This window comes from Mugil cephalus, chromosome 2 (assembly GCF_022458985.1).
Source record: "Mugil cephalus isolate CIBA_MC_2020 chromosome 2, CIBA_Mcephalus_1.1, whole genome shotgun sequence".
Taxonomy (NCBI): Eukaryota; Metazoa; Chordata; class Actinopteri; order Mugiliformes; family Mugilidae; genus Mugil; species Mugil cephalus.
In genome coordinates, this window is record NC_061771.1 from 24,448,661 (window position 1) to 24,474,322 (window position 25,662).

At 44.8% G+C, this 25,662-nt stretch overlaps 1 protein-coding gene across 3 annotated transcripts in view; it reads right to left on the reverse strand.

The window, feature by feature from the left end:
* rptor (regulatory associated protein of MTOR, complex 1) overlaps window positions 1-25,662 on the reverse strand; it is a 177,767-nt gene that overhangs the window by 91,508 nt on the left and 60,597 nt on the right. For all 3 annotated transcript variants that reach the window (XM_047578359.1, XM_047578358.1, XM_047578356.1), the window contains exons 5-8: window positions 24,651-24,809; window positions 20,586-20,732; window positions 12,908-13,083; window positions 151-210 (exon numbers count right to left, since the gene is read on the reverse strand). In XM_047578359.1, the coding sequence (XP_047434315.1) occupies window positions 151-210; window positions 12,908-13,083; window positions 20,586-20,732; window positions 24,651-24,809 (542 nt within the window). The remainder of the gene's footprint in view (window positions 1-150; window positions 211-12,907; window positions 13,084-20,585; window positions 20,733-24,650; window positions 24,810-25,662) is intronic.

Genomic DNA, 25,662 nt, shown 5'->3' on the forward strand with positions numbered 1-25,662 from the left:
GGTGGAAAACAACAGAGAGGGGGCTGTCGATGAGGAGATGAGAGCAAACGGGACAGACGGGCAGACAGACAGACAGGGAGGGAGACAAAAGGAAAACAGGATAATGATCTCTCTAGACCGCGAGAGAGGACGCGGTGGAGTGGCACTTACTTCTCAATGAGGTCTAACGTCACCCCCGGCACCAACTTGGCACTCTTCTGCATGCAAAACCTGTGAAAAACAAGACGGGGAAAATGTTAAAGGCTGGAGGAAAAAAACAAGAGGCGTTCAGGTTGGATGACGCTATAAAACGGCGGGCCACTACAGTAGAAGTTTTATGAGAGACAATCACTGGATGAAACACTTAAATGAAAAACGAGAGCTTCAAAGATTACAACCAGAGAGTATTTTGGCTGAGTTACAGTCAGGCGGGCGGCGGGACATCCAGCCGTATTTCTGAAACGTCTGCCACGGGGGCTACTGTTTACTGTTCATGGTTAGCCTCTAACAGCGCGGGACCAGCTGTAAGTCACAGCAGGCTGGCGTTCAGAGACCCGACAGACGCGCGGCTCTGGAGGCGCTGGAGCCGGCGGTGAGTCATCGCACACCTGGAAGAGAGCAGGTGTGTGTGCATGTGTGTGTGTGTGTGCATACACAAACACGAACTGCAGGGAGCATTAAACGGAGGGAGGTGATGGAGATCCCGCTGCAAAATATCATTAGGACCTTTCAACATAAAAATGATTTAGCACCGAATGTTTGGAGCCAAAAGCTGCAGTTCCTCTAACGACCACTTGGCTCCAAAATGAGTGAGTCCCCCGAAGACTTCAATGTTAAAAACTTTACCGCAGACATAAACCTGTTTACAACCAGGCAGGAAAAAATGGCCTTCATCTCTATAGCTTAATTTACTACTCGTTCCTGATACACAGATCATTACATTACATTATGACCACCTTCTTAAATTTCTGTAGGTCTCCCTTGTGCCTCCAAAATAGTGTTGAGTGTTGATAGTTGAGTCATCAGAGAATGGACATGTGTCTCCTGAGGGTGTCCTGTGGTGTCTGGCACCAGGATGTTGTTAGTGGGGAGTCTTTGGGGCCTATGGGTTGAGGGGAGGGGCCTCGTGGATCAGACTTGCTCCAGTGAACCTGCAGATACTTGATCAGTTTGGGATCTGGTGAAATTTGAGGCCAGATCAACGGTCGTCTGTGTCTCCGTGTTAACCATGCGACAGACTGGGAGACATGTCTAGGGTGCACCCCGAGGGTCCAGCCCCAACCCCACCCACCCTCCAGAGGAGAGCAGTTAAAGAAAATGAATGAATGGCTGGTGGTGAGAGTAAAACCAAAACAAAAAGATACTAAAAAAAGGAAAGATGTGACTTGGTGGATAATTCTCCGGCTGTCATCAGAAATGATTCCTTTTGTGAGACATCTGATCATTTGGGACTGTCTCACTGCAATGAAAATATTAATTAGAGTTCAAGTGGGCGCTGTTATGCTTTCATCTACTTTTGTCTCACTTGTAAATTTGTCTGATCTCTTGATGTGTTTGTGTGAAGAAAAAAAAAAAAAAAAGTCTTTCTACACCACGTACAGCAAAAGGATAAAATGCTAGAAGCTCACAGTGATACTGTTTGGAAATGTTAGGTTAATCTTTTTTAAGGTACTGATCATGAAACATAAGGTTCTGAAATGTGCCAGAGCTTCACAGGTCGACGGACGTTAAACCACCAGCAAAACCGATCCGGGCAAAAGTCAAACCACTGATTTTCCATTCTCACAAACAGCTTCCAAATTCAGCCCGTCACACTCGATGACTGGTGATCAAGTGTCAGCGATTCTGTTTTCTCCGCCAGCGCTCGAAGCAGTCACCGCGCTTGCAAGCGAAATCTGGCAGGAGCCACGCACGGGCTGGGAATTTGCATCCAGCATCTGATCCGCCCCGACTGCGGCGGAAGCCGCGGCGCTCGAACTCAAAGGTTCTTCCCGCTGCTGGAGAATAATGAGGTCCCACGTGGCGCCCGTGCGACTTAACGTCTCTTTTAAAGAACAGCACGAGTCCAAAGTGCGTCTGACACTGATGAAACGACGACGAGGAACGATGCAAAAAAAAAAAAAAAAAAGGATAACATGCTCCAAAGTCTTAACGAGCGAGAGTTTACTGATCGCGGGTCATGACGCGCACGCATCTGTACGCGTCGGGGAGCGCGTCGCTGTTTGCGTTCGTCACGGTTTCCTCTGATTATAACACAATCTGAGCTCGTTCCATGTTTGCATCGGAATTTCATCCGAACCCGCAGATTAAATATTTTGTTTATGTTTTTCACTTTGTTGGTTGCAGAGGGGATTCGCTGAATCTCCCGACGCGAACCAGAGATGATTAAGTGAAAATGAAGCCTGGCAGAAACAGACCAAAGTAAACAGAGCACAGACAGAGCAGGAAGTTGCATCAGGGAGCGCGCGTTTCCAAGCCAAACCCTGCTCAGGGAGACGTGCCATCCCCCAGGCTTGGAAAGCAGGAGAGAGGAGAGATAAGAAAAGGAAAGTGTAGGACGGGGTGTGAGAGCACTGGGCCGGCCCGGTATCCGTGGTATTTATTTTATAGTTGGAGCTCTAAAGTGATCAAAAACGGATATTCTGGGCACGCGCTGTAATCAGGGGAAAGTCATTCTGCGAGTGTTTGTAATCACAGTATATGAAATCGAACTCTAAATGTTCTCCCTCTGGCATGTTTGGTTTTTCAAACTATGAATTTAAGAGTTTGCTGCTCAGCGATGAGAAGCACGGATCAGGAAATTAAAATGGAAAAGATGCGAGCTACTTCTTTAAGGAGATGTGAACGATGATGATGACGCTCTGAGAGTAGTGGGTACTTCTGCCAGGTCTTGGACGTCCCTGACAGGCCTCATGAGGGACCCATAAGACATATAATTAATTAATCGAGCCAAGGATGATATGGGTCATTATTGGATCTCTCAAATGAAGAATGATTTCAAATGGAACACCATTTTTTTTTTTTAAACCCAACCCTGAATCAGAGCACATTTATACTTCTGCATCACTTTAGCTGCGCCGCGAGCCTGCGTAGACCCCAACACCGTAGCCTATGTGCAACTCCTCAGAAATTTAACTACACATCACTATTTAACTATTTATCTACGCTTCGCTACCTCCATCTGTTTCTCCATCTATTCAATTTTCAAACTGATTGTTTTGGATCAATAAAGATGGAACACACTGAGGAAAGGTTAAACGAGGAGGATCTGAGATGCAAACATTTGCGCTACTCGTCGAAATTTTGGCAAACGTTTTAGTCGCCATTGTTGAAATTGAAGCAGGAAGTAGAAACAAAATATTAACCCGACTAGCAAAGAAAAAGACACAGCGCCAACTGGGTTTTTAAACGGCACTTTAGTCTACAAACCATGAACGTCATTCTCTGAGGTTTAAAGTAAAAAACAATATGAATGAAAGTCACTGAGGGAAGCTTTTAAAATGTCCATGTCTCTCTAGTTCCACCTTAAACGCGTTGGTCTTTGGAAACCGTCTGCTAACTACATTTTAGCCTAGCATTAGCCAACTAGAGGCACATTCAACATATCCCTCCACGGATCCAAAGCAGGATCTTGTCAAACAAACGCCACTTTGCCCGAGCCGCGAGAAAGTCATTTTCAGTCGAACGGACGTGAGGCGTCGCGGGCAGCTTTTAGTTTTAGCCCAGAAATGTTTCCTGAGACTCGAGAAACACGGAGGAAACCCGGAGCAGCCCGGTGGCGGAGATGACATGCGCGGAGCCGGCGGTGTTGGTGCAATATTGAAGAAACGAGAGCGAACGCTTGCCGAGGAGTTGGCTCAGCCTGCTTTGCATTCTAAAGAGATTCATCTCCTCGCTCTCTGATTCTCCTCTAAAAAGGCTCAACTGTGGAATCACCACCGGCGCCGCTCACAAAGGCTTCTCAGCCAGTGGCTCCCACAGTCGTTCCATCTTAGACATTTCAGTTATTACACAAATAATTCTCATTAATCTTCAGTATTTTTGAAAAAAGGACATTTTTAATTGAATGCTTTTACCAAGTGGTTGCCTATAAATCCTTGTTTGACCTTTGGGGACCATGGAGGTTTGAATGTTACGTATAAGCATCAGAAATACCTCAAGGTGTATCTCAAGGAGGGCAGACTGGAAAAGTTTTGATGTCCTTTTGTGAAAAACCGTGAAAGATTAATAATAAAGCTTAGAAGAAAGTGATAATTTTCTTCTCACATCCCTAAATCCATAGTCCTAGCGAGGCAAACACAATGTGGCCTCCAGGTCTACAGTTTAGTGGAAGAAGCTTTGAAGAAGCATTCAAATGTTAAACAAAAAGTGGGAGCGGCTTTGTCCTGGGATAAACACAGAAGAAAGACCAGGACAGAGTAGGATATGAAACCCACACAGAGTCGGTGGAAGTTCCAAGAAACGTCGATGAAGTTCGAAACGCGCCATCAACCATGGCCGGGGCGAGTTATAAACGCTCCTCTGCTGAAAAGAACTCCGAAGAAATGAATGAAATGCAGAAGGTCTGGAGGGCAGAGGAAGATGAAGAGGAAATTGAGGGATTATTACCGACGGAGAGCAAGGTGGACAAACTTTAATTGGATTGGCGAGAGGAAGAGCGAGCGGGCGAGCGCCGAGCGGACAGCGAATGTGGTGGGCATGTACATATTAAACTCTGAGCGGGGGAAATGAAGTGGATCTCGTGTGTGGAAACTGCGACACACCTCCCAGGGCAAATAGAGGAGGAAGAGGAGAAGCGGGAAGAGGCAGACGGTCTCCTCCGGTCCCCGGTGAGACGGCCTCCTCCTACAGCTCATTACTCCCTCAATCAGCCTCCCAGTCCCCAGTCACCAGTCGCTATCAGTCATGTTTGAGAGCTAGTGGGTGCTCTCAGACCTAATCTGTTCAGTCACTGACTCTCAGTCCAGCCTCAGAACTTCTTCGTATGAAAATCACGTTTATTTGACAACATCGTGGTATGTGTACATGAGTGTTATTATGATAAAGCCATGCCGCCATTTTAAAGGAAAACTTTGAGGTTTAAAATATTTGCAACTCAACGACTAAATGAGATTTCTTGAATGTTTGAAGCCTTTTCACCCTTTAACTCCTGGGTGGTGACTGGACTGAGCTCCATTTTTTGGATATCCCCCGTAAAACCGGTCAGACCAGGCACTCCCACCCCATAGCAATGACACCCCTCGATGGCAGCAGCCTCAGACGGACGCACAACAAGGGTTTAGGGACAACTCAAAAAGCTGTTGACCTGGCCTCCAAATTCACCTGATCCCAAACTGGTCAAGTATGTGAGAGGCCCCTCCCCTCAACCCACAGGACCCAAAGCCCCCCCTCAACTAACAACATCCTGTTACCAGACACCACAAGACACCCTCAGAAGACCCAAATGTCTCAGAGGCACAAGGGAGACCGACACAATATTAGGAAGGTGGTCATAATGTTAGGGCACCGGGTTGGTGTATATCAAATACAGAGTGTTAACCCTTCGCAAACCTGAAGACAAACGAGGCTAGAATAGACTTTAGGGAAAGAATAAGCTCAAACAAAATGTCAGGAAGCGACTGTGCAACAAAGAAGAGGTAACGTGAAGCGTAGGAATACGTGGCATCGGGGTGACTGGTGCTTATCGATGATGCGACATGAGAAAGAATGAGTTCTGTGGAGTGTAGGTATATGCCGTCTGCTCAACTTCAGACTAATCAGACTGTGAGTGTGACTTTGATCAATTTGCTCCAGAAAGATGAGACAAGACAAAACTTTATTTAGTGCCAGAGGAAGCTTGTGGAGTAAGCTACAGTAACCTTTAACAGATCCAAGCAAATGCCAAACAAGTACAGATAAATAATAAAATGTGATAACGTGGATGGTGCTACCTGACCAGCGCAGAAACACGTGTCATCAGTTAAAATCAAAGTGTAGTGCCAGGACTATACTGGACACACCAAGCTAATTAAAAGACATTTCTCCCGAAAACGTTGACGTTGCCTTTAGCGGATTAAATAATAAAGAGTTCATTGAGCTCAAACATATCCTCGCGACGATTCCTACAAGATCCCACCACTACATTTTTAATTTGTAATATTTTACTCATTGTATTTCAGCAGGTCGCCGTAGAGACGGAGAGCAGGGATCTGACAGCAGAAATCCTGGAGCAGCTCCGGTGGTGAATAATGGAACAGCTGTGACAACAGCCTCTGTGATTTAACCGAGATACGTTTTCTCACAACTGAGAACCGACTCGCAACTGTAAGCTTGAGATGAGGCTCGTGCAGCTGATGTACAGCAAATCAGCAGATGTGAGGAAATGATGTGATTACGTGGAGGTAGAGCGTTGAGCCTATTTGAAAAGACTAGTCTTAACTCCCAGCCAAGGTTACATTAGCCCTGGTGATTATTTGGCGCCACCAACTAGAAACTAGTTTTGCAAGATCATGTTGGATTTTGACGAATAAATTCGAATCAGCTCTTCCTTGAGTTCAAATGAAAGTTTGTGCCGAATTTAATTTTTCTGTCAAGGTGATGATTCAAAATGAAAACTCAAAAACTCAACTCTGAGGCTGGAGCTTGGAGGCATAAAAATAACAAGTGGAAATAATAAAATCTGGAAATAGACGAATCAAAAAACAGATGATTTCATATCAGATGCGAGAGGTCAGTCAATAGTCGAGGAAAAAGTGTCCGTCTGAACACTGGGATCTGGGATGACCAGCTCCATCATCGACTGAATAGTCCTGGAACAAATCAGAGCCAATTTGCTGCAAATAAATTCAGCTCCATACGTTTGACTACGTCACTGTTACACTTCTGACACCACAAAAATGACCAAGCAATTTAACTGGTCGGGCAGATCTTTGCAGGACGGAAAGAATCCAGACCAAAAACATGTCTGCAGTACGAAGAATTCAATAATCACAAATCCTGAGAGGACTTTCCCCAGCTCCAGAAAAAAAAACAAAAAACAATATATTAAACTGAGAGACGATAAAAAGAGACTGCAAACACACACAACCATCTGTGAAGTGTGCGTGTATAATCTAGTTCCTTAAATCCAGCGCGCACGGCAGATTATTCATACGGTGCAAAAAATGTGCCAACGAACCAACAAACAAACACCAGAGAACCCCGTTACTTTCCGGGAGAACGGATAATGACGACGTTAAGCTGATCAGGCTCAGACTATACGGTGGGACTTCGGAGGAGGCAGAGCTCTCAGCGTTTGCTTTCAGTATGTACGGCAGAGTTTCCTGAGGTAAACCCGCTGCTCCCTTCAAAGGCCCAGAGGGGTCTTGAGAAACTAGTGAGAGAAAGCACATGCTGTATTATGTAACCGCTTCCTCTGTGGTTGAACCTACGTCAAGAGACAAGAAGGGGAGAATGAAGGTGTCAAAGTTTTTTTTTTTATTTTACATAATTTACATTTGACATATTAAATCCAAAGCTAAAGAAATGAATGTTCTTATGAATATGTGATTTCACCAGTTTCACCTATAGAGGCTGGAAACATTATTGTTGTTAATTAACACAATGAGGCCGTGCATGTTGCCTGCTGAATGAAAGGAATCCAACACATCGGCGGCATTTCATTAAAATCTCATGTGTGCATACGTGAAGATAATGAGTTTACCTGTCAAAGGTGGCGTTAACAACAGGGATGCGCTGCCTGCGATGCGTAATTATTTACATGCATGCGGTGAAGCACATGACCCTGGAGGTAGAGGTAGGAAGCGTAGAGCTGGTGGTATCTGAGCAATACTGAATAGACCGGAGAATACGGGGACCTGAGCTGACAGGCTGAATTACGCCTGTGAAGGACTGATAGTCCAGATCTGTTCCCGGCCCAAACTGGGAAACAGTTTTCAACCGATGTATTAGCAATGCTAATGTTAGCTCCCCTGTTAAGGCTTCATGAAGATGTTTTATCCAAGCGTCTTCTTCAGTTTTAAGATTTTTCTTAAGAAAAAATACAACCATATTCCATGTAAACGTAGCAGCTGTCTGCGTTCCTGGAGAAAAACATGTTTCAGATTTCTCTGCGCAACTATAATGCAGTTTTAATGAAGAGGTGGAAGAAGCTGATCCGGTGACAGCGACAAATGATTTTAATAACATTAGAGCAAGTTGAGAGAAAATTAAAGCTTTGGTTGAAGAGCAAACACGCGTACAGCAGATTTATCTTTTTTTTTTTTTTGTTGCACGGCTGATTCCGGATGAAAAAAGCCAAGCTAAAGGATCACTGAGGTCCTGGGGAAACGGCAGGATGGTGAAACTTGATGGCAATCTCTACAATAGGAAGTAAGATATTTCACTTGACCAAGCAACAGACCGTAAGACTAACTGACACCGCTGTCCCCAGAGACACTCTTGAAGCTAAAAATACGAGCTTCAGTCCATCCACGCTTTATTTTTCTCCCTCCTCTCCTGTGCCATCCCAGCCTTGAAGCCAGACCAACTACCACGGCTGCTTTTTTAAAATTTATTTATTCATTTATTTTTGTGGAGGACGGACAGAAGAGAAAGAGGAATGTGATCATACGTGCCGTGGAGTTTAATTTGTTTGTGACAAAATGGTTCTGGTTGGCTGTAGGACTACACTACTTTCTTTGTACCGGTTCAGACAAAGTCCCACAATGAAATCTTAATGACGTTTCTGATAACAATTGAGTTTGGCAACGCCAAGCTCATGCAATCCTGCTGCTCCCCCCCCCCCCCCCCACTCTATTTTCAGATGCACATCTCTTCCGTTCGTCCCCATCCACCACAACAGCGGCGGGGAAATCCCTTGAAGATGGAGCTCCATCGGTAATGATTTTCTGCTCAGCTGAGCAATGAAAGGTGCACATGTGCTCACTCTGTCTGGCTCCCCCCAACTCTCCCTCTCCTTCTCTCTGCGTAAACCCCATCATCCATCCCTCAGTGCATCTCATTAAAGTTTTAAAGTCACGGTAAGCCAGCGCATCAGCGAATCCTCCATCCTACTAACCCAGCCAAACCCCACCCCACCTCACCCCTCCCTTATCTCCCTTCCTTCCTTCCTTCCTTCCTTCCACGCCGTCTCCTCGATTCTCAAGACCGGGCCGGTGTGAAATTAAGGCGAAGCTCGACGCGCTTTCGTTTACAAAATAACGGGCCAATGGGAAAAGAGGACGAAGCGAGAGGACGTCTTCGGGGACTCGTAAAGACGTCCGGGTCTGACTGAGAGCGGTCGGGTGCAGAGCAGCGCGGCGGCCATGTTTATTCTAGAGCGTGGGCCCTTAAGCGCTGGGATGATTCAATAATCTCAAACTCAATTCAGTATCAAATTGTTTTTCTCCATCACAGCCGTCACAGAGACAGGAAATAGTGAATCCCTCAGAAGTGTCTCTTCCAACAGGACTTCAAATTAACGAGAGCAGAGGCTAACGTTGTGTTAGCAGGGGACAAATGACGACAGTAATGTAGATATATTTGTCCTTTTCTATTCTCAGATTTTTAAAAATGTTATTATCATGTTATATATGTGAGGACATGTACATTTCCACGCATTTATCCCCAACCAACGAGTTAAACTTTATTAACACAAACCATCAAAGCTTGACCTCACAGGGCCTTTAATAGAACAGATCAGCCCAACTTTCCTCTGCAAGCCACAACATCCATTTTTGGAGGCTAAGGATATTACAGGGGTTCAGTCAATATTAGTCAATATCATCCAGCAGCCTTTCAGCAACGTGCTCTCTGAGAGGGAACGCTGGTACGGGATATCAATATTAATGGCATAACACTGAGACCTCATTATGCTGAAGGTCATGGCGGGGTGTGGATTTAGAGCGGAGGAAGACGAGCGAAACTCTTCAACATTTATGACAGAGAAGAAGCACTCGGCTGCCAGTGGGGCACCTCCTGAAGGCGGCCTGTCATTTTCACTCTGACCCATTAAAAAAATTTCAAGTTTCAAGTTTTCGGTGGACAAAAATTTCTGTAATCATCCCCGTGACTTTTAGTGCGCGCAAAGTGAATTTGGTCATTAAAATGCACAAACGGTGCAGGTGGGCAGTGATTTACGGCACCAAAGGGAGACGGATGCTGCCGATGGGAGACTGTATGTGAGCAGGAAGTGTAATGCGTCAAAGACGAGGTGTTCATCTGCACTTCCAGATACCACGTGACAAGAAATCTCTTTAAAACCAGTGAGTAATGATTAGCAGACTGTGCTAATCTCACACTTTAACTCTCAATCTCTAGCCATAAGATTGAGATGAAAAAAATAATTGGTAAATTATTAGTATTTTGCTGCTCTCTAATGGTAATTTAGAAATGAAACACACAACCAGTCTAACATTTGGACCTTCCCATTCAACTGAATGGGAAACCGTGTGAAGAAATTCTCCCCGTTTTGGCGAAGGACAAACTCAACGTTTTTTATTTGTCAACTGCAATTAGTCCTATCATAGAAACAGATAATGTTAAAAGAATTCGGCCATATTTCCCTATGATAAGTCAAAACATTGCGTGTGAAGTAGAGGGCCAGGGCTAGCTGACTGACTATCATGGCCCAAGGACCAAAGGCACCAAACCCACGTCAAAGAACGTCCAGCACTAAAGGCCGACAGCTCCGCGGCCTCAGTTCTCCTTTGTCTTGACCTAAAAGGTGCACTTGAACACACCGCAAAGCTGGCACATACGTTCTCTGCATGTCTGAGAGGAAATAGCTCTTGGTGTCATCATCATCAGGGGAAATTGGGAGATCTAGGACAGGCACAGTCAGATGGAAGTCTTTTCGGTGCGTGAGGGAAATACCTCTGCATACAAATGGATAGTCCTCCAACAAATCAGAGCCATTTAGTTTACTATTTATCCTGAATTCCCCTCGGGATAAGTAAAGTCTATCTATTCCCACATAAAGCCCACACAAATGATCTGATCGGCCTGGTGGATCTTTGCTGGAGCGTAATCAGTTCCCAACGGAGCGGCTGTGGACCAACTTTCCGCCACGAATAAAGCTCTGAGGTTGGACGTTCTGGTCTTCCTTCCAGACTGGGAAGATCTAGGACTGTGGCTCTACAAAGCGCTGGACCATTCAGGTCTCTCCTGAATCATGTTAAACAGTTAGTCTGGCATTAGTTCATCCTAGATGATCACTGTGTCGTTAAACTATCACGTCCCCTTGACTAACTTGATTTGGTTACTTTGACAACTTCCATTTCTTTGCAAATGTGATCAGCCAGTCACAGTGATCTCTCTCTGGCCAACGGGCTCTATTATGCAATCAGCCAAAAAGCCGTAAATTCAATTAGTGCCAACGGCGCACAGCAAAAGCAAAGGAAAGACAGCAGATGACCTTATACTGGACGAACGTTTTCTTGATGTGTCGCAGCCTTAACATGAGAGGCAGCCGGGAACACTGGTGCATCCATTGTGTGCTTGATTACAATTAGTACACAGAGGGCGGAGGCTGCAAATGAATTCAATCTGTCAATGTGTTTTATGAAGTCTAGAGCAGTTCTCAGATGATTGAAATGACAAGTGTGAAGCGAACACACATCAGAGCCCGTGCAAAAGGAGAAGTTTGATGCCCACTTTCTGGATCCCTGCTCTTCGCTCTGTGTCTTTAATCAGGACTGTAGAAAGACGTGGTTACGGTTATGATACCCCACTTTCCTGTCTTGCTTGCTGCTATTCGCCATCTTCCCCATTTTCACATATAACTACACTTGACATCCACCCATCCATCCATGCACGTCTTTCACCATTGATACCTGCTGAGAAAACTCCCCACTGTGTTTGCTAATTGATATAATAATTTCTAATTGGCAAAAATGATATTCCTCGTTCGTATGGCCATCTGTTCCTATTGCCCCCTAGTGGCCAGGTTAGTAACACCAGCCCTGTCCCTGACTCACCTCTGTAATCAGCCCTCACGCCTGTCGGAAAAACGCCATCGCCTTTAAACAGGACGCGGAATTGCAGAGCATGAACGACATCTGTGCATGTGTTGTCAGGGGATCGGAGGTTGATGCAATCACCACTGCCTGGGAGTGCAAGCCCCACGCACTCGGAGTGCCCCACACACTGTCTGACGAAACCGACATGCTCGGCGGTTTAGCTTGACGCTCCATCAGTGCCGTCACCTGAAACTGATGCATCGCGGCGCATTTACATCAGGCCACTGTATCAGCAAGTCTCCCAAACGAACTCATTTCGCCTGAATATCTTTCCCCTACATTACCGACGCATTCTCTGCAGGGATCATCGCTCCCCGCATCTCTGTCGATGGCGTCGGCCTACATTTTTCATCCTAGGTGAATATTGCTCATCATTGCTGAATACTGAGCAGGAGCTCGGAGATGTTTGCCCTCCACACAGAATAGTGTGTCATACATACATCATAGTGTCCCGAAGCAACCCGCTAACAGGTTTTTTTTTTTTTTTTACAAATACCTGACTGAAACAAAGTGTCCGGCGTGATGAAGGGGAACATGTCCGCCAGTGATTATTAAAGAGGAAAAAAAAAAGCATTCAGTAGTTGAACAGAAAATCCACCGGCAATCTTAAAACGACGTAATATGTAAATATTGCAGAGCGCAGGTAAGACTCACAGAGACCATTACATATAGGTTGTGTGTATAAATGTTCCTCCGTCTGCGGCTTCAAACCTGCTTGTGCTCATTAATGGAAAACGCTGTCTAAATGTTGACAGCCAGGTGACAATAATCCCAGCTGCCTCATTACTTCAGCATAAATTCAGGACGTATCCTGAATGTACCATCTGGAACACATCTTTATTAAATCCTCCATGTTTCGGAGCCTTAATGCGTAGTGAGACGCGGCGTTTTGGCAGACGGAAGGAAAATGGAAAGTGTGTGAGAGAGAGAAAGAGAGAGGGAGACGTTACCATCGGAGGGCGATCTTGATGGGCGTCGTGAGGCAGGAGGTGAAGAGGTCAGCGGGGAGGTCGGGGTTCATGGGCAGCAGCTCGCTGGCCTCGCAGGCGGCCAGCTGGATGCAGTTCTTCATGGAGGGTGGCAGGGGCATTTGGGCGAGCGGGTGGCTGGGGTTGATGGCTGCCACCTGACCAGAGACAAAAAAAAAAGCGGGGAACTTGAGGACAACGTGCATGACAAAGGCAGCCAACTGCTACAAGCTACAAACCTATGTGAACGAAAATAACTCTTCATAGCAGCAGGTGGGAATAATCTGTGTTTGTTACTGAAATGTGGAAACAGGAAGAGCTGTTATCAGCTGTCCAGGCGATCATGTTGTAGTCAAAGTGTTTGTGTCGTTAAATGTGCTTATTAGGGGATACAACACAAACAATGCTTTATGTGTTTGTTCTTTTACTTTGGCCCATCAGTTTCTCTTTTCAAGTACTGGTTTGCCAAGTCGACCTGTACGACAACACGACTCGTTGGATCCCGATCTGATACCGAACCCTTTTGTTATTTAGTTTAGGTCTTCCATAAACCGAATTCACATCCCTGTAACAAAAACAAAACATCTTCTTCCTCTTCTGTCAAAGCTGTCAAAAACCAAAGAAGCTGTGTTGCTGTGTGTAAGTACTATGCCTTCCTCATTTTCAAGAGTAGTTTGTAAATTATGCACCATGGACGTTTGGCGAGGTGGTATCATTCATTAATACACAGGACAAGATGTTTCAATCCCCTGTGAGAAGATCCCAAAACCAAAACACGTTTAGGAGCCCGGTCCAACTGAAAACCAACGAGCAGGCTAGCTGCCAGCTAACTAGCAACCAACAAAAGGACACCTGCTAACTAGCCTAGCCAACGGCAGTAGGCCGCCCATCATTTGGGGTTTTCAAGAAGGCACCTCCCTTCGCCGATGTTTCCTTAAGTTAGGTCTGCAACACCTAAAGAAGGCCTGACAGTGAGCTCCAGCGTCCTGAAGTCACCCCACCCCTCCGTGCTGCCACAACCGCGTCACCATCTGTCGGAGCTTCTGGAGCCCAGGTTTGAGCAACCTTCTCAGCGCTACATTAACTCTGACAGCCCTGTTTATTGGACTTATACAGCCAATACTGCGCCGCTGAGCGTATGCGTGATCTAGAAGAATACAAGTAAGACGAGAAAAGCCTCTGAGAATCTCCAAGGAAGGAAATACTGTTTATTTAAGGTCAGATCGGGGCAATACTCAATATTAAAGGATCCGGGGGCAAGAAATCCCTAGCTTAGGCAGAGAGGGAAACTAAAGAGCAGAATCTCCGGACAGTTCCAGAAATATATACAGACGGAAGAACGTTCAAAGAAGCTTCAGCCCAGAGGGGAGATAACAGGAGCGAGTAAAAACGCTGGTAATTTTAGTTACCTGTAAAACCTTTGGGCAAAAACGAAGCAATTTGAAGTTCGAGTGCGAGTTTGTGCCGATGTCCAGCGACGGGTGACGCCCTGTTACCACCTCCATGCGACTGTTGTCGTTGTTGCAAGCGAACACGGCTATCTTTCAAAACCTTGAATCTGAAGTGAGCTCATTCTCATTTAATTAAAAAAGTGTTGCACTTCTTTTTTTTGCTCTACCACATCCACCGTACAGCTGCTTTTAAACTTAATAAGACGCCACATATTGCTCACCACACTGGATATGGAAAGATAAAATTGGGACGGCTTGCAGCTTGAAAGCAGAAGATGCAAATCAGTGCTTTTTCCCCCCAGTTTTCCACCTTAAGCTTCAAGAAAAAGAAAACAAAAAAAAACATTACGACTGATGCTCTGCCTCAGATATTTTGAGAGCGTAATGATAATGTGATAGTTTATTGATCCCAGTGAGGAAATTATCCTCTTGCTTGCCTTCTTAGCCGGTGGTCTACGGTGGTAAACAATCCTCCTGTCTATACCGAGAGCAGAATTAGCGTGTTATTTTCACACTCTGGGACGGCTCAGTCAATATTCGCAAACGAGAAAAATTGAGGAGGCCTGCGTATGATGTAAAACTTTAATTATACTTGGAGCTCTTGACTATTTATGTTCTCATTGTGCTGTTGTACCGCTGATTTGTTAGCTGGGAGTTCAATATGGTTTCTGTCTTTTGCTGAGTAGACTTTAATGAGCTGTGGGTCTTAATGGAGGCTGCAATCCAAGGCTTCCCTTCATCATCGCTGACTGACTGCCGCGGTTTCTTGTTTCTTCACGTTTTGCAGCCGTGCCTAATTTTAGTAAGCAATTAGCGAGGGAAATTATTTTATTATTGTGATTGTTTCCAAGTTTCAAATGTAGGTAAACTTTGCTTAGATGGTTTCTTTTGCTCGTTTTTGTGAACGTGGCAGAGATTCTCGGCTACTTCTATTGATTTTCATTCCGCTTCCTGCGTATATGGTTTCTGCACATTTACAATTCTCCACTAAACTCTATAAGCTGCACTGTTTGAAAACAAAATGAACGTTTGTAGAGGGAATAATTCCTTTATTAAAGAAAGCTTTTTGCACATCTTGGATAAAGATAGTGCTTACTGAGCCTTTCACAAAACTAATATCCAGTGCATGGACACTTAATTGTGTTATTGATATCATGAAATATATATATATATATATATAAAAAAAAAACAATATAGCTTTTGTGTTGCCCTGAAATAGAAGGTACATCCGTAAAACATCTGGCAGACGTTTCCGCTGATGATGCAGAAAACTGAAAAGTGATTGTGAGCGTTGAAAAAACAGAGGCGAAGGTTTTCTGTAATTTCAACCCTTTGACTGAGCAGTTCCTTCCCTGCAAAAAGTAGATATGTAAAAGTATTTCTGTAACCGACTGTGTCTTGTTGTCCCGTGTAAATTGTGTGTTTGCTACGTGAGAAACATCTTGTTTCTCTACCGTTTGTCAACATGATGCAGATGCATATCATCAGGGTGCATCGTGCAAATCCGGCTCAATCTGGGGCATTTGGGTGGGTTGCGCAAATGGGCCGTAATTGTGTACAGCAAAGCTGGACAAGCTGGCGATAAATATAAATTACAAACCGCCAGAGTAAGACCTCTCGGAGAGCTGTAGACACTCGGAACAGCCGCTCACCGCAGCGGAAAAATGTTGCTCCGAGCGCTAAAACTCTTTCTGTGTTTGCAAACTCTTTCGGGACCTCGAGAGTGAAGGCAGAGGGGGAAGGCGGGTGTGATAAATCTTCAAACTGTCTGTCACGAAGCGTTAGTGTACGCTAAAAGCCCTGGCAATCAATCCCCCAGTGTTGACCAAACACATGCGGCATAATACACCAACAAATTATACATTAAGCACGGACTGACGATCAGTGGGTGCAAACAAAGGGCTCCTGAAGTTCTGTCGTGTTCCTGTTCACCTTAAGTCGCAGGACTATCCAATAGCGTGCAGAGGCTGAAGCCCCATTATGAAATACCAGACTTGTATTCTGATGTGAATGGAGCTACAGCAGTCGACTACTCCCCCTAAGCAAAAACAATGTCAGCCTTTGATGTCTTCACAGCTACTGCACAAGCCACGTAAGAAGATTCAATAAAGGCTTCGTGCTGGATTCGCATTTGACACGATGCTGTCAAAATCCATCCTCAGCAGCAGTGAGACCACGGCCGCAGAGTGGAATTCACTTCTTGGACATCCCCCAGCTCGCACTCAGTTGCAGCCCCGGCAACTGATGCAAGTCCGTGCAAAGCCACGTTTGGGGGACGCGCTTGTCTTTCTGCACCCTCAGGGCGAGCCCGATCAATTAGATGATGAGAGGAGTAATCAGTGAGACAAATACTACAGAAGAAAATGAGGACTTCTTGTTACATTCGATAAAAAGTAAAGAAATCAAAAAAAAAAAAAAAAAAAAAACTGTCATGGCCTGATACAAATTTCCACTGCTGCTTCCTGTTAAGATAAATCAAATCATATGAATAAGTACAATTCAAGGCTGCATAGGTTCATATAATGACTCTCTACTGCTGTATATATTGCGCGGCCTTCCTGCTCTCTGCTGGTCCAATAGCTCATTAGTCAACTCTATGATAAGTGGTGGAAAAGGAGGGTGAAGCTCAGATCTCAGTGAGAGACATTATGTATTTGCAGTGCCGCTCTATAAGGAGCTCTGCACTCCGCATGAATAAATTATGCCATTAAAGAAACAGAAGAATGGGCTTAATTAATGCAGGTTGTTTACATGGGTCCTCATCTTTTTTACCCCCACTATTAAAAGCATGTTTCATTTCTCTTAGAAATGCTCACAGCCGTGCGTGGGTGTGCAACCGTTGCCGCCGCGTCGGATGGATCTGTGTCAATCGCCGTGCAACATGACTCCCCTCCTCTCCGTCTAATGAGGAAAATGTAGAGGCACCGCGAACATAGCATGCCTTTCTAAAGCATCTCGTTGTGTCAACCTGAGAGGAACATCGCCTCCTGAAAGAGCTTTGGAGTAAAGCGATGTGACACGGCGCGGCACTAATCCTAACGGCAAATACGACAACGCTGCCAGCGGAGGCTGATTAATGCCAAGCATCCACTGTAATTATCACATTAGCATATTGTAATCTCGCAAATTACCATGAAAATCATCATGACAGCTTTCTTTTCTTTCGCTTCCACCGGGGATATTAGGGTATAATTTAACTGTTGAAAATTGCTTTTTATTGTTTTGTTTTTTTTGTTTGTTTTTTTTTTAAGTGTGACACTAATTCATGGGACTAATCCAGCACGAGAGGAGGATTTAAAACGCAACGCGCTGTAATGGAGCAGAGTGGCAGAAACCGCCCACCGAAAAGCACGCGAAAGAGAGCGTTTTTCACGACCGCGCATTCATTATTCATTAAAACGATAGAAGGAGCCAGCGTGAGGCCTGATGTGAGCATCCTGGAGACGGTGGCAACACAACATCTACTGGACACACACGCGGCCTCACAGTCCGGAGTGAGCACTATCTGTGAGCACTGCAGTGATTCTCTCTGAACGAACACACACACACACACACACACACACACACACACACACACACACACACACACACACACACACACACTCTGTAATAAAAAAAAATCTAATGCAGTGAGCCTGTTTGCTGAGTGCACACTGGAAGTGATGAGATATTTAAAAGGAAGCAGGTGGCCCTATAATAGAGCACTCAGAGCAGACACCCAGCTCACGCACACAGACACACACACACACACACACACCGACTAACTGAATGGACCACAGGAGGAGCTTGGTATGGGGCCACGGAGGAGTGAGAAAACACCTCCTCCTTTCTCCCCTTCATCTGCAACGCTGCATCTCCAAATAATACGGCCCCCCGGCGAGAACCGGCCGGTCACTTCGCGTGAACCGCGCGCGCGGTGCATTTGTCAACAGCGGCGACGGCCCGAGTCCACGCGGGCCCACCAGGTGTGAATGCAGCGTCGGAGTGCCGCAGAGCAGGGGACGTGGTCACGTGTGCGGGGACTTCCCCCCGCCAGGATCGTCGCCCTGCCTGCTTGATTAAAAAAGCTTCGGGAAGTCATCACCTCTCTTCATCTCCCATTACGCCTCCCCATTATGCACTTCCTGTGTGTGTGAGGGAGCGGGGCGAGCGCTGAGGTGGAAAAGCGAAATTACTTATGAATGTTATGCAACTTCCCTCGCATTGAGCCGAAGGAAATTATATTCTCAACTTATTTCCCGAATGAAACGGTGCAATTAAACCCTGAAGCTCAGGATAAATACTTTCTGAGCAACGCTGGCCGATGATGGTTTTGCGGTACACTCTGTGCCCTGCTATCGCCGGTCAAGTTTTAGGCCATCCTTGGATCTCTCGGCTTATGATGACCACAGCCAGTTCACGAGCTGTACTCTCGGGCTGTCATTTGACTAGAATTAGGCTGACAAGTAACAAAAGGGAGCGCTTGCTAAACCTTTCATCTGGGCTGTAGCCTTGGGAGAACCCCAAGTGGCCCATTACTCTGTAGCCCTTGTACAAACTAGCTACAAGAACAAGGAATGTGTGCTGCCGACACTCGGGTGTTTCGGCTGCGCTCCGTTTGATGCTAACTCGCTACGTCTTCTCCTTTGTGACAGTGTTACATGCTGGGAATTTGCGCAAGAATATGCTTTCAGTTTGCAGTACGTCAGTCAAAACCAATAGTTTCACATGGAAAAGTCATAAACACTAGGACACATGATGAGAAAGCGAAGATCTTAGTTTGGCCGCTACTGCCTCTCTTCGGCTAACCATCAATTTTTAACCAGCAGAAACACACTTACGTTAAAAAATATGTTTCCTAGATTTATGGCTTTGAGGGGGTGATGCAGAACGAGAGAGATTATGTAGAGACAGAAATGACAATCTGTCCCATGAATAATACAAATAATTAATTGTTACATTATTTAATGTATCCTTAAATTACTTCTGTTGTGATCTGGCTCTAATAGAAAATTAAATTAAATTGACCGTCAAAGTGGGGCGGGGCGCCATGTGGGTTAGGGGCAGGGTGCCTCCCTAATATAATGGAAGGGAAAACATGAAATTTACTGGGGGACTGGGGTCTAGATGAAAACGTTGTTGTCTGAACTTCATAGTCCTGTTAACTTTTACCACTTCCAGAGTGATCACCGAATCATTAAGACACAGAATCAATAAGCTGAATCGACACCAACAAGGGACAAACCGCGAAAACTAAGCCCCCAGACGCTCACAGACGGCCCAACACCAGGAAATACAGTCACAGCCCTTGCTTCTAAAAAGTCTGTCTGTCTTTTGGAGGCTCAAGGATAATGAACTGTGAGCATTGTGAGTCATTTAGTCAATTAATCAACAGGATTTTATACCCAAAGTTACCGTGACCTCGACAAACTTAAACCAAAAAAAGAGCTGGAGTGGTTGAAGAATTAGTTTCACCCAAAACACTGCAGCAGCTCAGGAGTTTGGCTGCTGCCTCCATCTTTACTTTATCTGGTAACGGAGCGTTCACAGCAGCTCTCCTTTACAGCTCTTGCTCTAGCTCCTGTCTTTTTGCTCTGCACCGTTCATCTTGCACCTTCCTCTCTCCCTCTTTCGCTCCCTCTCTCGTTTCCCAGCTAATCTACAGTCTAGCTGAAACCTCTCCATGAATAATTGAGATGAATGACAGCGCCATCTCATTAGGAATTCACATAACATGCCATAGCCGGGAGAGAGAAAGCGAAAGAAAACGTAATAAAAAGATGAAGAACTGAGAGAACTGGGGCTGGTAGTGTGTAGTGTATTTGTGTGTAGTGTATTTGTGTGTGTGCGTGTGTGTGTCTGCAGAGTGCAGAGACTCAACCAAAACTCATTTTGATCCGGCTGCCCTTCTGATTGGCTGAGGACAATCTGGATTTTTAACATAGAGGACTCCAGCAGAGAACCGTGGCACCAATTAGGTGTCCTCTACAAATGCTGTGTGCGAGTGTGTGCTCAGTGTGGCTGTACCGCAAATGAATCAGGCTGCTACTTTTAACTCCCAACACATCAGCTCACCCCTGTTTGCCTGCACAAAGACACTGCTTGTGTGACTGACTTAATCTTTGAGGTGCTTTCTTTTCCGGTTACAAGCCTACTGCTGCTTCATGGCTGCTGTGTTATGTTGTGACATAAACAATGAGTGTCCGTTGGTGTGTGTTTGTGTCGTTCACCTCCAGCTCCTGCTCCCTCTGCAGGGCGAACTGTTTGAAGGACTTGACGATGATTCCCGCATTGGAGCAGTCGTACACGAAAATGGACGGACTCCCCATCCACGTCTGCAGGTCGTAGATGGACAGTGGGATGTACTGGGTGTAGTTCTGAAAGAGACGGACGGAGAGAAGTGAGAGAGAATACGTCAGAGTGAGTAAGTGGAGAGGCATCGCGCCGTGTTATTGCTGATAACTCACTTTTATGGATTTGGGTTTAATTATTAACCACTCGTCTGTTTGAAGAAGAGGGCGAGAGAAAGTGTGGAAAAGAGAAAATTATAACGAGTGATAGGAAGACGTGCTGATGACGGGAACACAGAAAGTGAAGAGTGTAAATCTAATAACCGCGGTGCTCTAAAGGTGTCACACCCCAAAACGAATGGCAAATTTGATTCTATACAACTTCCCTGCCGCTGGTTTCACTCGAAATCCCCACTGATGTCCCGTTTCAGCAGCCAGTGACACAGCAACTTCATTTTATAGGACAAGGAAGAAAATATGGAAGAAAGGGTAAAAAAAAAAGAAAAAAAAAAAAGAAGAGGAGGAATAGGGGAAGCTGGAGAGGACATCATGCCCGAGGGTGCACTGAAGACATGGAGGGTAGCTGCTGAACCCAGACAGCCATGGTGCATCATTGTAATTAGGTGCTTACTTAGAGAACAAGGTGATAAACAACAACATTTTATGTCTGATTTGGTATTTTGAGTCTCTACACATCAGCAGAGCTCAGTGCTCGCATTGCAGCAGGTGAGCAGTGTTTTTGCATTTCATTATGAAGTCATACTGATGCTGTACTTTCTAGTCTGGCTCCCTTGACGTAGACTGTTGGGATAAAGCTTGTACCTAGGAGCGCAGCAAGAATCTAGCATAGTAGTGCGGTGGTGCGGCGTCAGGCCCTGTAGACTCTAGTCTACCTTTTCTAGCTGTCCACATATTGCCGGTGTCACAAATATGTGGAACAACTGGAAAGTTGCAGTGGCAAAAGTCCAAGCAAGAAATTCCTGAATTTTCTGCTTAGCAACATATCCAAGTTCCTCTGGCATCCTGAGGCATTGCCAGGGCAGGTATATAACCCATTCAGCAAATGGGTCCAACCCTGGGTCTATTTCCAGCTGGCCGTGTCCATGTAACCTCCAACACGAGGCGTCCAGAATCGTCTCAACTGGTCCCATACGACACAAAGGAGCTCTACTCCAACCTCCCTTCGGATGTTTGAGCTGCTCATCTTACCTCTATGGCGAAACCTAATTTCTGTCTTTCATATTCGCACTACAGTTCTGTCGGTCGCTACCACAAGATCATCACCATAGACAGCGATTCAAAAGAAAATAGTGCGATGTAGTGGAGTGAAACCTATTTTGAATATTCTGTCATTTTCTTTTCTGTTTTTCTTGTGGTAGACTCTGCTGTGGTCGTTCCTTTTTTCCAGATCAAGCCAACCTCTACACCAATCGACCTCCAGGTTCTTGGCATTGTTGTTGGAACAACTTGGGCCTTAACAATGGTTGAATTATTACCAGAATTATTGCCTGTGAAGGTTTTCAGTCTAACAGGTCATGGTGCTGTATACAGTGGGGGAAATAAGTATTTGATCCCCTGCTGAATTTGTAAGTTTGCCCACTTCCATAGAAATGATCAGACTCTGGTTTTTATGGTTGTTTACTGGTTATGGGTATAGACAGAATATCAATCGAAAATGCATAAAAAACACACAATCTAAAAGTTATAAATTGTTATGTATTTTATTAAGGGAAATAAGTATTTGATCCCCAACAATTCACTTAGAATTCAGGCTCCTACAGATTGGCTGGTGCGCATGTGGCACACAGCTGTGCTCAGTCAACTAATTACCAATACTCCTGATCTTAACTCGTCATGTATATAAAGCACACCTGCTCTAAGAATCAGTTTCTTACATTCCAACTTCTACAGCACCATGGGCAAGACCAAAGAGCTGTCAAAAGATGTCAGGGACAAGATTGTAGACCTGCACAAGGCTGGTATAGGTTACAAAACCATCAGCAAAAGGCTTGGTGAGAAGGTGACAACTATTGGTGCCATTATTCGCAAGTGGAAGACCCATAAAAGGACCATCAACTGTCCTCGGTCTGGAGCTCCCCACAAAATCTCGCCTCATGGAGTGAGGATGATGATGAGAAAGGTGAGGGAGCAGCCTAAAACAACACGGCAGGAGCTTGTTAATGATCTGGAAGCAGTTGGGACCTCCGTCACCAAGAAAACAGTTGGCAACACACTGCGCCGTTATGGATTGAACTCTTGCAGTGCCCGCAAGGTCCCCCTGCTCAAGAAGGCAGATGTACAGGCCCGCCTTAAGTTTGCCAGTGAACATCTAAATGACTCAGAGAAGGCTTGGGAGAAAGTGCTGTGGTCTGACGAAACCAAAGTTGAGCTATTTGGCATTAACTCGACCCGCCGTGTTTGGAGGATGAAAAAACGTGAGTATGACCCAAAGAACACCATACCCACGGTTAAGCATGGAGGTGGAAACATCATGTTTTGGGGCTGTTTTTCAGCAAAGGGTACAGGGCAACTTCACCGCATTATGGGGCCAATGAATGCAGCCATGTACTGTAACATCTTGGACAAAAACCTTCTTTCCTCAGCAAGAACACTGAAGATGCCTCGTGGGTGGGTTTTCCAACATGACAATGACCCAAAACATACTGCCAGGACAACAAAGGAGTGGCTCAAGAAGAAGCATATTAAGGTCATGGAGTGGCCTAGTCAGTCTCCAGACCTTAACCCGATCGAAAACCTGTGGAGGGAGCTGAAGCTCCGAGTTTCCAAGAGGCAGCCAAGAAACTTGAAGGATTTAGAGACTGTCTGTAAAGATGAATGGGCCAAAATCCCTCCTGCGCTGTGTGCAAATCTGGTGACCAACTACAAGAAACGTCTCATCGCTGTGCTTGCCAACAAAGGTTTCTCTACAAAGTACTGACTTGTGTTGTGCTTGGGGATCAAATACTTATTTCCCTTAATAAAATACATAACAATTTATAACTTTTAGATTGTGTGTTTTTTATGCATTTTCGACTGATATTCTGTCTATACCCATAACCAGTAAACAACCATAAAAACCAGAGTCTGATCATTTCTATGGAAGTGGGCAAACTTACAAATTCAGCAGGGGATCAAATACTTATTTCCCCCACTGTATCTAAAAATATATCTGGTTTCTTGGATAAATTTCGTCACTCATCCAAGTAGCTGCTTCATTTCTAAAAGACTGGTGGGGAGGAACATCTGTGGGTGTTATCAATATGTAACTCTCATGTCTAGGGTCTGTTAATGTCCAGACCCAATATTGGAGAGAAACTCAGTTGACTCTGTGGCCAAACTCTCCACAGTCTTTCAGAACTGAAGATGAGCGGTGAAACGTCTTCAAGAAACCCTACAGTTGTCCTTATTTTATCGATATACCTTAATCTGGAACAGGGTTTTGATCACTAATTTCTCAGATTTGCCAACACCCACATACCCAGTCTTGATGCTGTTTGGTTTTTGTTTATTTCAGTTAGTTGCTACAACAATGAAACCTTCATGTCTTCACCTCACAGAGCTAGGTCATATAGCAATTGATTTGCCAGACAAGTGACAAACAACAGGTTTTTGGGAAAAGCAAGGGTCATGACACAATTGATACGCACAACAAAAAAACAACAAACTGAGCCCAGGAAAACTTATGACACTTTCAGACGCAACTGACTGCCATGTCTCAACAGATCGTAGTTTTTGTAGTGAAAAAAGCTTGCGTACCTGGGTGACTGTGAAATCCTACATTCTTATTTGCTTGTCAGAGAATATTTCCTCACCATATTATAAATACATTTTTGTGCACATGTAGATGTGGCCTCTGAAATCTCAGCAACAGGCATTATTGAAAGTGCTTTTTGGGACCTCACTGCACTAAAGCTAGAGCGCTAATAGGTAATGATGGTGGAAGGAAAGCGCAGTCAAAATACCAATGAATGCATGTGCAATAAGTCATCAATGTGTGTGTGGTACCTTATTGAAAACCCAGATTTCTCCATTGACTGTTGGTCGTGGAACTCCGTGGCCGTTGTAGTGGAAGAGGACTCGCTCCTCTTTGGCGTTGCGTCTCAGCGACGTGCACAGTTTCTTAACTTCATCCACTGTGGGGTCCAGACTCTGTTTGTAACGTGCCTGAGAACAGAAGAGGAAGAAAGTCGTCAACATGATTATTTCACACCTTAGATATGCCTTCTGTAGAGGTTTTAGAACTTTAATTAGAACTAATTTTCCATATTGATTCATAAAATCCTTGGATCGATTTTTAAAACAATTCCCTCCATCTTCCCATTAGGCACTATTAGGCCTGAAAGCTGATGTGTGGCAGCATTTTGGATTTAAAAAGAATGATGTATTGAGCTGGACAAGATGTGCAAGATGTAAAAGTTGAGATAAAATATTGTAGAAATATCACAAACCTCCAAAACCAATGACAACAATCATTTTGCAGAAATTTCTTTCAAAACGGAGTAAATTAATTTGAAAACTGACATATGAATAAATGAATGGATATTCAATAGCCACAATGCACAGCTTTCACTACTGCCAAGGATACCAACTGTAGTAATGAATGAAGTAATGAATTAAAAGGATTAAGAAGTCTGTCTATAGAACCTTAGAAACATTACTAAAGTATCCCTCCATCATCTCAGAAACATACAGAAAAACCTCTCAGGTTCAAATTAAATTTTATATCGGAAGTATTAAATAACAATGGACAATCCAAATTATCTCAATATTCTTGCCCATATTTTTGTCATCAGCGGACTATGTTACAGTACCAATCCTAACTAACTTACTAAATCCTTTTTACACGTTCAACTGGTATTACTGCAATCTTGAAATGTTTCTTCTGATGTATGAAGGATTGTATGGCCCAGCGACTGAATACAAAGTGTATCCAATGTCTTTCCAAGTTTGTGAGCAAAACCAAATTCCATTGCTGTTTCTGTCTGTCTGTCTGTCTGCTTCAGAATAGACACAGCAG